The 14,391-nt window shown below is 39.1% G+C and overlaps 1 protein-coding gene across 1 annotated transcript; it reads right to left on the bottom strand.

Annotated features, from left to right (window-relative positions):
* Positions 1 to 3,499: 3,499 nt before the first annotated feature.
* CHCHD4 (coiled-coil-helix-coiled-coil-helix domain containing 4) lies at positions 3,500 to 14,337 on the bottom strand. Its single transcript, XM_040592974.1, has 3 exons — positions 14,166 to 14,337; positions 12,011 to 12,109; positions 3,500 to 4,653 (listed from the first exon to the last, which is right to left on the bottom strand). The coding sequence occupies exons 1-3, from the start codon at positions 14,185 to 14,187 to the stop codon at positions 4,358 to 4,360; spliced, it is 417 nt and encodes a 138-aa protein (XP_040448908.1). The 5' UTR covers positions 14,188 to 14,337; the 3' UTR covers positions 3,500 to 4,357.
* Positions 14,338 to 14,391: the final 54 nt, after the last annotated feature.

Here is a 14,391-nt window from a genome sequence, read left to right as displayed (position 1 = left end):
AGAAATTTACTAAACAAAGTTTAATTTAGGTCTTTGAAATGGAGGTAGCCTGTACTACAGAGAAAAGCAGAAAAAATCAATGAGTAATTTTTAAACACATTCTGCCATTTTATCTAATTTTAACCACTTTTCAGTAGTTAACAAAATATATTGTAAAATACAGTTAAAACTATCTCCTATAAGAGACAAGTTTTACAGACAATCTCTATCTGCATCAGATGTGACACATGCTCCACTGATCCAAATTTAAGTTGACCGCAGGAACAACCCCATCCTAAAAAGGAAGTTATCACAAGTTGTATATGAATTTGTGGCCTGCATCGTGCAGGGTTCCAGCCAGCTGTAAAAGGCCCTACCCAGCCTTCAAAACTACAGCCTGTTTCACCGCTGTGTTAACTCCAGAATTACAAGGGTGTGCAACAACTGAATAATAATGATTAAAATGGAAAACTGAAGTATTACATAGTAAGATTGTACACGGCAGTATTTCAGAAGAAGTGATAAAAGCCTGTAGGATGAATACAATTAAAACCTACCTCTTTTTATTCTAAAAACTAAATGGATAAAATCCAACTGGGATTATACCTGCACTTAACTGTTCAGGCCAAGTAATTTGTATTAAAACCATATTCTATTTGTATTAAAACTACATCTAGAAGTGCTTCATGCCTTGTTAACAGTTCCTTTTGCTAAACTCTAATCAACATTCAATTACACTCCACACAAGTTTTTATAGGACAGAGATCAACCAAAAGGCATATAATTAAATCAAGAGCAATAATTTCATTACAAGCTTTCCTTCTCCTCACCAATGACTACTTTTGACTTAAAGAAAAGCACCTGATACACCATGCATAAAAATTACTACAAAATGACGCCACTCAAGCAATTTCTTAAAAACATTTGAATCTACTACTCACCCCAAGAATCAGTAGCTCACTGATGGCAGACAGAGAACCAAGACATTATTTATGCAGATGGTAAGAAACACATTTGAACAACACAGCAATATGCAGCTCTAAGTTTTGTAATCCAGACAATAACAATGCAACTTTTACTATCTGCTTATTTCACAAGCATTGCCAGGGATCATTTTATCATCTTTATTCCATACTAAAATAACCACTGATTTATTTTAGATTTAAAATGTGTGCATGCAACTATAAGAGGAAAATCATGTAAACAAAGCAATGCCGGGAAACATAATAGAAACAAGGAGTTACATTATCTATTGAAAGAGAACAAGGTCTTAAAATAAAAAGACTAGTCAGGATGAGTTTGGAACAATGCTCTGGGTGATGCTCTGCTTGTGTTGAAAAAGGAATGTACGCTGAATAATTAGAAAAGATAAGGTGGGCACCTGAAGGAGATAAGGAGACCATCAAGTCAGGAAATCATTGAACAAAGAAAATTGAAAGGTCTACTCCACCTAGATCCCACCTACTGTGAATGGAATAATTAGGTGTCAAAATCAAATGAGTATGTATGTAAAGATGTTGTGTAACCTCTCACAAAAACTGTATAAAATACCTAACTTTTCACTGAAAACTTTGGAGCTAGTTTGTCCTGTGTGAATCGGCTAGCTCCCCAATGTTGCACGAAATAAATAGCTTTTGCTGCTTAAGGACAAAATTGGGTCTCTGAGCAGTTTACTCTGTGCCGTTTTGGCATCACTATAGACAACTGCATTGGTTTACATAGCAAAAAAAGATATTCCAGACAATTTATTTTCCCCCCTGTTCATCTAGAGTTAAAAAAAAGTCTACCACTAGAGATGGGAAATAAATTATGTAAATTCTGTGATACTTTCAAGGGATATATAATGGTCAAGAAAGATGAGTTGGCAGTGGGGAGGCAATCAGTCAAAAATAGAACAGGCTGGCACTTCGAGCAGAAGGAGGAAAGACACCTGATTATTTTTTTTTTAGTGCAAGTTATATCACTTCCATATTTAAGGGATTATCCAGAATGCAAATACAGTGAAGTTGTAACAGTTACACTAGTTTCTAATTTGACAAGGATAGGAGGAAGAGTGATAACTTCCACAAAGACCTTTTTAGAATTAGAGCTATGACTTCCTTCCTCAAAACACCTGAAACACATTACATAATGTTTTTCACAGTTCCTGATGTAAGGCCCTTATACATACTCCGAATTTGTACTGGATCTAGCAAAACACGTTATCAGGCCGCTGCAGAGTCAGAAAGAAGCAACTCCATCCTAAACACAGCTTCAAATTTGTTAAATGCTGCAAGTTCCCTTTGTCAGTATTAAGTTCAGGTCCCTAGTTACTGTACGACCAGGATCCTTGCATTTTGTATTTTGTACACAGATACTATAAATACTGTAACAGTACAAATACTGTTAAAAACCTGTAAAGCATGGAGGCAATGTGGGAAAGAAAAGCAGAGCAGGAAAAAAAAAGAAAAAAAAAGGTGGCAAATCACCCTTAGAACAGAGCACCCCTTCACAAACAACTCTTGCTTCTTCACAAATAACGCATTAGATTTCCATTTGAACAACCAAAAGCTTGGGTACATGCGATTTTTTTTATTTATTTGGTGCCCACTGTTTATCTGATTACCTAAGATTCCATTTTCACGGTCCGCTGCTTTTGTGCCCATTTACTCAGGTTAACTTGGCATTTGTCTTCCTATGTCTGAGGCAGACTGAGAAGCTCTGTCACACCATTTCTCTTAAAAGCAAAGAGATGCTGAGAGTACCTGCTACCCATGCCCTCAGAACTGAGTAGTTGTCAGCTGCTTAATTGGTTACAACTATTTTTTGAGGATCCAACAGCTGTACCGAAATATAAACAGCTCAAACACACCATAAAATTTAAGGAAAATTCCCCTCAAACATTTGGAAGCATCACCAGTAACACTGAAATAACTTAGGCAAACAAGATACCAGGACGTTATGTGGAAGCAATGTTGCTGAGCACTCAAGACTGCTGCCCACAAGAGACGGCAAGTGTTTGAACATTACTAGACCTTCAGGGCTGCATTACTGCTACTACAACTTCTTATGCTTTGCTTAAGTTAACACACACATAAGGAAAGGGGGAAAAAACCTCACAACAACAAAACTCACCCTGCAATGAACAGTTACTGAAGCCACAGGTACAATTTGGTCTGTGATACAGTTCTCACAGCTTACATTTTGCTAGGGAAGAAAACCAAGTAGAATTCCCTTACCCACAGGTATTAAACCTCAAGTAATTTTCAAATATTTTAATGACTGTTCAGATCCTCTGTAGTGCCAATTCATGATCCAGTCTAATATCGCTACTGAGAATGCTTTACTTTTTTTATGTCTTCCTGTCTGGAGCTGGGCAGAAAACAATTGGACAAGAATAAAAATCTGGCAAGCTGAAGCAACTGATCTTCACAAGCCACAAGTTGATTCAAAGTCTACTTATGACACAGAAAAGTTCTCTCAAATCCAAGCAGTGTTAACAAAAAACCACATCAAGCCACAAAGACACAGAAGCTTTCAATGAGGGTAAAAAGTATTTTCTTTTTAATATACACTTAAGTCACAGTATCGGTTTTGAGATCATTATACGAGGTAACTTTTTCATTGTATTCACAAAGTATTTTTACAAGAGCCTGTCTATACACCGAAGGAGCACGTACTAACTAAAGGAACCCAAAACTTGTGGTTTCAGAGCAAAAATAAAGTCAGTGACCAACATTCTTTCCATTCATCTTTATCAATGGTTGCACAACACACTGTAAAAGCCATCAGAATAAATAAATGAAATCAAAGGAGATACGCATTTCAGCATTTTTCTGCCTGTCCTTACCTGATGTCAGTAGTAAAATGCAACCATAATCTAATAAAACCATTTGAAATTATTTTACAAATTCTAGACATAGATAATTTTCAGTGTCCTATATCACTCTGGAAAAAAAAATAAGGTAAAACAATCATTTAATGTGATTTCTATTAATAGAACAGAATGCATTAAAAAAGAGCAGCTACTGATCAGAACATAATGAAATGAAGGCAGACCTGGTGTGCTAGTGGAATTTTAGTTGAAAGCTATGTATTTAGACATTATTCATGTCAAATCTGAAGGAGAACTTGAGTAAAAAACAGCTGTTAAAAGTATGAACTTTCTGATAGCAGGTTACACAGTACTCCATTACACACACATAACTCCCGGTTTTTACCAGTATTTATTTGCAAGGCTCTAGCACTGAGATTTCTCCTTCAGCAACAGATTATTTACTATGATACAGCATATAGAACAATGGTGAAGCATTTCTTGATGACTCAGAATACAGACATACTGCAAAAGTCCATGTCTCTGAAAATGAGAAATGGAGACAACAGCCTCCTTGCATCTTCATTAGCTAGATCCCTTCTCCTCTTTGGCAGCAGAAGCCTCCATAGGAGTAGCTTCCAAATCTTTGCTTGGCTTCTCTTTTTCATCATTTTCATCCTCTTGAGGGTAAAGATCTGGATATTTTTGCATGCATTCCTGCATGGCACGGAATTGGTCCACACAGTCTGATCCCTTTATTTCTTCTGTACTATAGTGGAAACAAGAAAAGGCTGACTTGAACTGTTCCCCACAGGGACCACTAGCCATTCCACCCAGACATGGGCAATTCCAATTGATATCTCCATTGGGCAATATCAAACCTGAACAAACAAGAGAGAAGAAAAGTTAAAGCACTCCTTCCAAAAATTGATTTTATTTAGTGAAAGCTGCTAGGTTGCAGGTGTAAGCTGAAGTACTAACAATGCCATATTAGTTCTGTAGCTTCAAGTATACTAAAATGCCTTTTACTTCCTGGCCGGTCTGTTTCCATCTCTGATGTGTATGATTCTTTACCGGCCACAAGTGAGATTAGTTCTATATCCATGTCTGAATAAAGTCATTTTCCCTAAACTACAGACCACTACAAATATTCTAATGAAACTGCAAAACAGAGCAAAGTCAAGTCAATCCACTTGCCAGATTCTGTTGGGGAACAAGCAAGCCTTAGAATAGCGTCATACAAGTCATAAGAATTTAATTCCAGTATTAAGACTGGAAGTCTTTTAAATCAAGTTGGATGGATGCATTTTTCTTCATTTTAAATGAACTCTGGAATATTAACCCAAAGCTTTCCCCCTTAAAATGTGAACTGGGAAACAAGAATTACAAAAAATGAAAGTCAGTTTGTTTGTAAGACAGATGAATTCACTGTACGGGATCTGGCTGAGCCCCACAGCAGCCCTCAGAGTGCTGTGCTCATAATGGTAGCTAGAAAGGTGGTGATAACACACCAGTGTTTTCACTCCTGCTGAGCAGTGCTCCGCAGCATCAAGGCTGTCTCTCCAACCTCCTCCCTGCCCAGTTGGCTGGGAGTGAGCAAGACCTTGGGAGGGGACACAGCCAGGACAACTGACCCTTAAGTGACCAATGGGATATTCCAGACCATATGACATATGCTCAGATATAAAAGCTAAGAGAAAGGAGGAAGGAGGGCATTTGTTATTTACGATGTTTGTCTTCTGGAGCAACCACTATGTGTACTGTGTGTGTGCACTATGTGTATGTGTACTTCCTGGGAAGTGGCCAAACATCACCTGCTGATGGGAAGTAGAGAATAACATCTTCTGTTTTCCTTCTCTTCCATGCATGCAACTTTTGCTATTGCTTCATTAAACTGCCTTTATCTTGACCCACAAGTCTGGATTTTTCCCACTTTATTTTCTCCCCCTTTGTTCTGCTGAAGAGGGGAGTGATGGAGCGGAGTGATAGAGTGGCTCGATGCACATCTGGCATCCAGCCAAGGTCAGGCCACCACAGACCACAAGGAGTAGTGAGAGCCAGGTTGACTGGTTCTCAGAAACAAAACTGCACTTTGGATCACAAGTGAAAGAGTTAGGTCTCATTTTAGACTCTGAACTGGAATAGCTGTAAGCTTCTGCTCTGGAACAGTTAAAGTCATCACAGAAATACTTCAGTGATGGAGTAGCAATGTGAAAATTTAAATAGGTGTATGTTCCTTGAGACATCAACTGATACGCACAATGAATTTTAAGCAGCAAGCTAGAGAATTAATCTCTAAGTTTTAGAAAACCTTTTGAACAGGCAGTTGTAAAAATGTAATATAACAGACCTAGTCATGTGGGCTTCTAGAATCCCTAATATATTTCTCTCAAGCAATACAACTCCGTTCCCTTTCTCTGTTTTACATGAACATACATGTAGTTATGTTCAGCTGCAAAGAACAAGAGAAATACTGTACTGTGATCCAAGCTGGTTTCTGCTCCACTTCAACAGTTTGCTCTCCGTGTCTCCTAGCTGACTTCCCTAACTTCATGTCCATGTTGAGTTTCCACAGAAGCTAACAGCATGTGCATAAACCTCAAGTTTAACTACTTTCCCTTTAGAAGCAGGTATGAAAATACCATTGCCAAAGAACAGTTGCATTAATTCTGATCCAAACATGAAATTCTATTTAGGGGTTGATGTAACTTGATGTTACTAAAATACTCCCACATAATTCAGTAAGTCTATTTATCATCTTTGTCCTGTGGGACCATGAAGTTCCAGATGTACGTTTCACTCCCACAAGCAACTCCTTAGACACTAGGCCACAACACCATGAATCTTACGTACTGGTACAGCAAAAGCAGCTCAGTCATACTTATTGCTATATTAAAAAGAATGAAAGGAAAATTTTCTGATTTGCAATTCATCCACAATGTGCTCTAAAACAGTCAATACAGTTCAGCAGAAAAATAGAGTAAAATCTCAGTGTTGAACAGTCTCCTTTTCATTATAGAAAGCAACAGCTGTCTCGGCATAATATAGTCAACTACAGTAATACTGTAATTTTTTCATAGATCATGTTTTATTTGGCAAGATAGTTCTGCAAAATATCTGTAATAATCACTGTACTGAGAAGATATACCTAGCACAGTGCATCAGCATCTCTAGCTGCCTACAAGAAAAGCAGAACTTCTGAGACAAGGAGATGGATGGCTGGTGCCAGATTCCTTGTTGCCAATGATGACATAAAGCAGAAAGATGTTGAACATACAGCATAGAAGAAATATAGCTTGCTTTGCAAACTAGATTTTAAAGTCCTATATGCTTCCTCAATAATATCAATAGGTCATTTTAAACAGTCATTTTTTCTAATACTTAAAAAAACCCAAACACATGAAGAGTTTTGAGATGTTCCTGAAGACACCACAGCAATATTACTTGTAAAATAATTCTCTTAAAATAAAGTGTTCCTTTTAGAACCAGAACTGCCTTGTAAGCATGCAAATGTTAACAACCATGTAAGTTATCCCATAAACAGTACTTTCTTGTACATCACATGAGCATTGATTTGCACCTATTTGATCACTGAAATAGCATCAGTTTTACATGTTATATACACAGAAACAATGCTTAAAAAAAACCCACAAAAACACAAATAAGGCAAACACTTCCTGATAATTAAAGAAAGCACGCTTCAATGAGTGAGTGTATCAGCTAGCTTAGAACACAATAAAAGTGGAACCAGATTTCATCCATCACTCTTCCTAAATTGTAAATCTGCAACAGATATGATTACTACTTTTGATTAAAACCAAATTAAAACTTACTTCAAATGCAGTCTGAACCTCACTGATACAGTGAATCATAATCTACTTCAGCCTGCACTTGGGGAAGAAAAAAATAACCCTGTTTACATCACAGCAGATCAAGGCTTGTGTTAGCAATTAACTGCTGGCATGACACAATCTCTTAGCTCATGGGATCTGTTAATATCGTCGATGAAGGCAGGCCCATCTGCATTTATGTCAACACTTGTCTTTGTACTTGCCATAATGAAGTCCCACTGTTGTTCTGAGAAAAGTTTCTTCCCTGTTACATGACAAACATTCCAATAGCAACTTTCACATATAACAATAACGATTCACAATGTAAGATGACATACACATAGGAAACAGGACTGGAAGGGGTATCACCAGTAAAAAAAAAAATATGGAAAAAGAGTACTGTACATCTGATCACTCATCAAGTTCGTTCTTAAAAGAATTAGGGGGTTTGCTTCATCATTCCTCTGTGGAAACCATTTCGAAACTGTGTTTAAAATAAGAGGACAGGAACAAGTCTGGACAAAGAGAAGGGAGAGGACAGCAACAACCTGTGTTTGAGCTGCAATTCCATAAAAGCACTTTCAGCCAACTCTATCACAGCTGTAACGTTCATAAAAATTACTTTTCGTACATAAAACTCACCAGTGCATTCTTCATATAAGCCTAATAAAATAAAAAACTATTCTGATGGGAGCAAAGATCTCAAGGAAAATGAGAGATCTTTCACATTCTTTCTTTCATCTGCAACACATATGACCAGAAACAAGCTCTACAGTGAGAATACTATTTCTAAACTGCTGCAAATGAATTCCTAATTTGTTTCTGTCAGCCACAGCTGTTAAAAGGCACATACAATGAACCTTGAAATACACTGCAATACGAAATGCTAACTTGAACCTACCCTGGTTTGTCTGCCTTCCCATTTCACTTGGCTTCATTTCTTTCAGTGTTTTTGGCTTGAAGTGAGCCATTAACATTTTGCCTACCAAACTCTCGGAACTCATAGAACAAAATAAATTAATAATTAAATCTCATAAGTGATAGAAATAAAGAAGAATAATATACAACTTTATTTTCTCCCAAGGAAATCAGAGCACAAGTTTTCCTGAGTTACTGACTAAAGTAGACTGCTCAAAAACTGTTAATGTCTGAAGCAAAATAAGGACTACTCAAAAATACTGAATTACACTGTTTATCTTAAATATTAAAAAGGCCCCTACAAGAAACCAAAACTTTAAATAAAAGTTTCCACTGTATTAGAAAACAATCCAGATGATGGCATTTTTATTCAATAAATTTATTCTTTCCCAGATATGACTGTTCTGTGTGTAGCACAGCAGAAGAGATGGAGTCATTACACTTAATTATGCTACAGAAGTTGGAAGACTGTATACCAAGTCTTCTAAGTAGAAGCTAAATTAGAAAAGCCTGCATGTTACTTTATGTAAAACCCTTTCTAATTTTCTTTTAAATAAAAACCACATGAGCCAGAGCTTCTGCACTTCAACATATACCCATGTCTTTCCTGCCCACAAATTTCACTCCCATTAGATGCAGCTACATTCTGTGACATGACAATTGTTTCTGTTTTGATCTGATGCACTGTAGCCCAATGCTTAAGTGTTTTCAGAGAACCTTAAAACATAGTAGTAGCTTATCACATGCTATAGAAAAAAAAAATCACAAAAAAAATCCAACCCAAACTTATTAACAGTATTTAAACAGTTTACAGAGCTTCTCATTTTGAATCACACTGGCACACATTTTCATTGTAAGGCACCCCTGACATAACCAGGTTCTGCCTTTCTCTCGTTTACTTCCTTGCTTTATAGTTCAGGAAGCAAGTGGTCTAACATGCTGTAAATACAGAATTGCTAGGAAAAAAAACCCATCACCTCTCCTCCTCACCATGGACTTTCCATATCCAGCAAAATACACCTGAGAAGAACCAATTAATATGGCATTTAAACAAGGAGAAAGTGGCTCTTTTAATTATGGCTAGTTTATTAGTCAAATACAGGCACAAGACTATATACTTGTGGTATACCTACAACCAGAAAAAGAAAATTTGGGGTGGAGCATGAGATGGAAGGAAGAGAATCCCCTCTTTAGGGGTACCAAGAGAACTGTTTTCCATGTTAACACTCCAAGGCTTTATTAGTATAGCTACATTGATACTAGTCATGTTGTTTATGCTAGATCAGAGATAGGCTCCCCTCCCTCTCAAAAGGCATCAAATACAGATGATTAGTTATAGGAGCAATATGCATCCACATGTCATTGCTAGATAGCCACCTTTTACTAGCAGAATATTTAATTACCAGCAAAGACCATGATAGATTGTAAGGAGGAATACAAAAACTTTAAACAACCACATGTAACATCACTACACATGGCATACGTGAACTTAGCTAAACAGCAAATCATTTTGTTTAGCTGTACACCATGTAAGGTGACACAACAGTGCAGCAAACGATGAAAACTCCATGGGTTTATATGTTCTCCAGATATGATACCTGGAAAAAGTCCCTTTGCTTTATTTTGCAAGCAGTCTCCAGTTTTTCAGAAAAAAACAGAAAACCATAGCCCACAGAAAAAGAATGAGGAACTTAATTCTACCTTCTGATCATTAGAGGCTGTTAATTTTTCACTCAACAGACCCAATAGTGAATTCTGAATTTGCCTCAGACAGGAATTAAAAACTGTTGATTTTGTTTCTCTTCCACATAGCATATCGACAGGAGCCAATATTCTTAAAAATGAGCTCTCCTCTGACACTGTTTTCCACCTAAGGATGAACTACTTTTCATGAATCATTCGTAGGTTCTACCTCTCATCCTGGTGAAGACAGTCACAGATACAAGTGCCAAGTAGATTTTATTGCCTGTAGGCATCTCTGTTTGAAGTCTTTAGGGGCTGGTGACAAATCCCAAAGCACAGATTGTTTCCACCAAATAGGAGGTTTGGATATTGAGTCTTAGCCAGCAAAATATGAGGTAGAAGAATTCCTGACAGATACTAAACTGCACCTTTTAAATACCTTTCTGAAACTGAAATCCTCTCATCATTCTCATTTGGGTCATCGTAAGACTGAACAGACTCATCACTGCTGACAAGCAAAACCTTTAGATATATCTACTGACTACATATAGGTGAAATGAAGCGAGGATAGGCAGCTAAATGCAAAATAATTTCAACAACCCTATGTATGAAAAAAGTTATTTTAATAACACAGGAAGACACATTCGAATTAAACTACACACCATATCAGCTAACAAAGCAACCCCGTGTGCTCCAGCTGCTAAAATGTGCTTAAATACTGCCCTCTAAAGGTCACAGAGCCACTGGCTTAACTTTCAACAAAATTTCAAAAAGAGTGAAGCGTTTACTTCAATCTCAGCGTGCAATGAGATCACCTCACACAAAGTGAAGAGGCTAAAAGACTGTAAGCATAAATGCAATTAAAAAAATAACACAAATTCACAGAAGTTCATGAAAATTTATTAACCCAGGGCAAAATTTATTTGATCATCATGATCGGAAGATTACGTCATTTACCCATTAGAAACAACCTAAACCATGTTATGTGCAGCAGAATCTTATTAATAAATTATTAATATTGTTATTAATAAAACAATATTACAAGTCTTGACCTCAGAAATATTCTGCTCTCTTAAATCTCCGTTTTCAGTTTAGATCTACTTCACATAAGAAATGTAACCTTCGCTGAAAACTTTCACTTACATCTTTTCAAGACAAGATAGTTATAGTTGAAAACTAAGTAATCGGAACTTTCCTGTCATGTGCCAAAGATATTACTACTAGTTACTGATTATATTGCTACTAGTATAATACAGGATTCATCAGATAGAATTTCTATTAAATCACATAGAGATCACCAAATTAAACAGTTTCAGCTGCACACAGGCCGGTGAGCAACTCACATCAATGACGGCATACGTAACACTTCAGCTATCTGAAAACTGCAAGATGCCATTTAAAACAGTGAAAAAAACAATCATGATTTTCACTGATTAAGCTCTAATACTGTTAAAAGAAGAAAGGAAGGAAAAGGTTTTTTTCTACATATCTCTGGCTACGAACCAAAACTATAAGCCATCAACTGATGTATTTGAACAGGCCACTTTGAAAGATCAGTAAAAGTGCAGGAAAAAAACCACCGTAAGGAAAACATGTAACTTTGTATGTCCTAATTTGGAAGCTAAAACTACTAAGAGTTTGGGTGTTGATCTACCAAATAACTAGCTGCCCTCAATCTTGAAAAATGGATGAATAATTTGTTCCTACTTCATACAACGTTTGTTTTCTGTTTTGTTTTTTAACATTGTTAGAATATGATATAATCGATGCATTGCTCATTACTTCTGTTCTTCCGCTTACTACTGACCTTGTTCTTCATAAGGGTCGTCTGGGTCATCTGCAACCAGCTCAGCACTGCTTGGTGTCTCATGGTCCTCCTTGGTTGCAAATATAATTCTGTCTTTCCCTAACATATAAGGGAGAACAAGCAAAAGTTCAGAGAAAGCTGAGACAGGAGTCATTTACAAAGCTACCAAACACCACAAGGTAATGGGATATTCAACATGATGCATTAATATTAATACTGAACGAATCCTGTTGTACTTAGCAATCACCTTCAATTAGAACAGTTGTTGGTTCAGAAGAACACATACAAATTGAAATTCTAGTCTCCTGAAGTTCTAATTTTCACAGCAACATACTGTAATGGCTGCAGATCACAGTACAGTTCATTGAACTGTGAAGTTAAAAAGCTGTTTCAAAACAAGCTCAAACTACTCTGTTACCAGGACTAACCCAGATGAAGGGGTTAGGCAAAAAAAAAAAGAAAAGTGAAAGAAAAACTATAGTAAATTAAAGCGTTCAACGGTATACTAATTAAATACAATACTCTTCATTAAAAACTAGTGTAAACTTTTACAGTAATTATCTGACTTGTACTCAAAAGCACCTTAACAATGTAGAACCAACAATGCTGAAAGGTGCTACAATATTATCAAGGATAGAAAAAACAGCGTACTTCCTACTCTTGTGCCACTCTTGATTTAACAAAGAAGTTCTGTAGCAGGGTGGGGGGAGGCTTAGCTGGAAACCTGAGCAGAGCTCTCTAACAACTCTGTAGAACTATAAAAAAAATAGATGCTCTGACGCAGATGCATGCAAAAAAGAACAGCTAGCTGAAACTTTTCTGAACGCACAACTGAGTATTCATTGGGTGGAAAAAAAAAAGGTAAGTTCCTAAAGAACTTCCTTTAATTCATAAAAGCCACTACAGTGTGACTTGGCATATTAGGAACTAGTATCTTTTTGCCCTCGATGTGACCTCAACCAGCAGATTATTTAGTAGCTTCCTTTATTCTGCTCCATAACCAATCCGCATTTAAACATGTCTGCGAAACAAATAAATGTAAACCCTTTTTAAAAGGGAATCAGTTTTCTGTCAACTGCATCATACTCCAGCAAACTTTGTAATGTAGAATGTCTAGTCATTTCTTATATAAAAGGAATTAAAACATATGAACTCTAGCCCCTGTCACTGCAATTTTGTAGGATGCCATAAGACAACTTACAGATCTTGAAAAGATCCAAAATGTTAAAATAAGGAAATACCATTAAAAACATAGAGCAAAGAGGTCCGTAGGCTATGACTACGTCAGTTTATAATGAGCACGTCAAAGTCTGTAACTTCCAAATGGCATTCAGAACTACAGAACGTCTTTTATCTGGCGTGAAATTTTATATTTAGTCATTTTACATTACTTAAGGGGTGGGTGGGTGGGGGAGGAATACAGCCACCTGGATACGAAGTGGGGAAGTCTCCTAAGTACATACAAGATAATACCTCGTACAGATACAGAACCTTAAAGCTCGCGCTCTACCCACCATATATCTCTACCGTTTTTTTCCTCAAAAAGGGAAAAAGGACCCACCTCTGACCACTTCAGCTAAGACGGTAGAAATTTAACCCCTACAGAAGGGCCCCGTTCCACGCCGGACAGGCAGCACGCCGGCACGCCTCGCTGCTCCACACCAAAACCCGCTGAGCTAAAACACGAGCCCCGAGGTGCCCACACGCTTAGCTCCGGCCATGTCGCGGGGTTGCGCAAACCACCGGCCGCAGGGCGGCACCTTCCCGCCCCCCGCTGCCTGCCGCCGCGACGCGTGTCCCGCACACCGCCTCGCCCCGGGGCGCGCCGCAGCCCTGCGGGGCCCCGCCAGCCCGCAGCAGCGTCCGCAGCGCAGGCCGCCCCCCCGGGGACCCTGGGCGCCCTCTCCCGCCCCACGGCTTCCCGCCATCCGTGAGGAGAAAGGTCGGAGGCGGGAGGCGAGGCAGCGCTCCCCACGCCGCCGCACACCGCCCGCGGGCGCCCTTCGCCTCTCCGCTCCTCGCAGGCTGCGCTTCCCCTTCGAGGGCTGAGGGGAGCGGGCAGCCGCCCTGCCTCGCCCCCAGCCCCCGGCCGCCTCAGGGCGAGCCCCCCCGGCCTTCCCCGCCGGCGTGACATTGGGAGGACACCCGAGCGCACCTTCTTGCCTGCAGTAGGACATGGCGGAGCTGCCCGGTGCCTTCCCCGGCAGCGCGCGCGCAGACCGGCCCCACCGCGCCCTCCGCTCCTCCGGCAGAACAGAGCAGAGCACAGCCGCGGCAGCGGGCAGCGGTGAGCTGCTCCACGCTATGACCTCCCGCCTCCGGAAGGACCTTCCCAGCCCGCCGGCGCCGCTGACGCACCTCCTGCCGCCCGCGGCGCGGAA

This window comes from Falco naumanni, chromosome 4 (assembly GCF_017639655.2).
Source record: "Falco naumanni isolate bFalNau1 chromosome 4, bFalNau1.pat, whole genome shotgun sequence".
Lineage (NCBI taxonomy): Eukaryota > Metazoa > Chordata > Aves > Falconiformes > Falconidae > Falco > Falco naumanni.
This window is presented reverse-complemented; position numbering and strand designations above follow the sequence as displayed.

Coding starts and splice junctions, on each gene's coding strand:
- CHCHD4 (XM_040592974.1), bottom strand. CDS start 14,187: ATGTCCTACTGCAGGCAAGAAG. Junction 12,110..14,165: donor GTCCTACTGCAGGCAAGAAG/GTGCGCTCGGGT, acceptor CTTATATGTTAG/GGAAAGACAGAATTATATTT. Junction 4,654..12,010: donor CGACCCTTATGAAGAACAAG/GTCAGTAGTAAG, acceptor TTGTTTGTTCAG/GTTTGATATTGCCCAATGGA.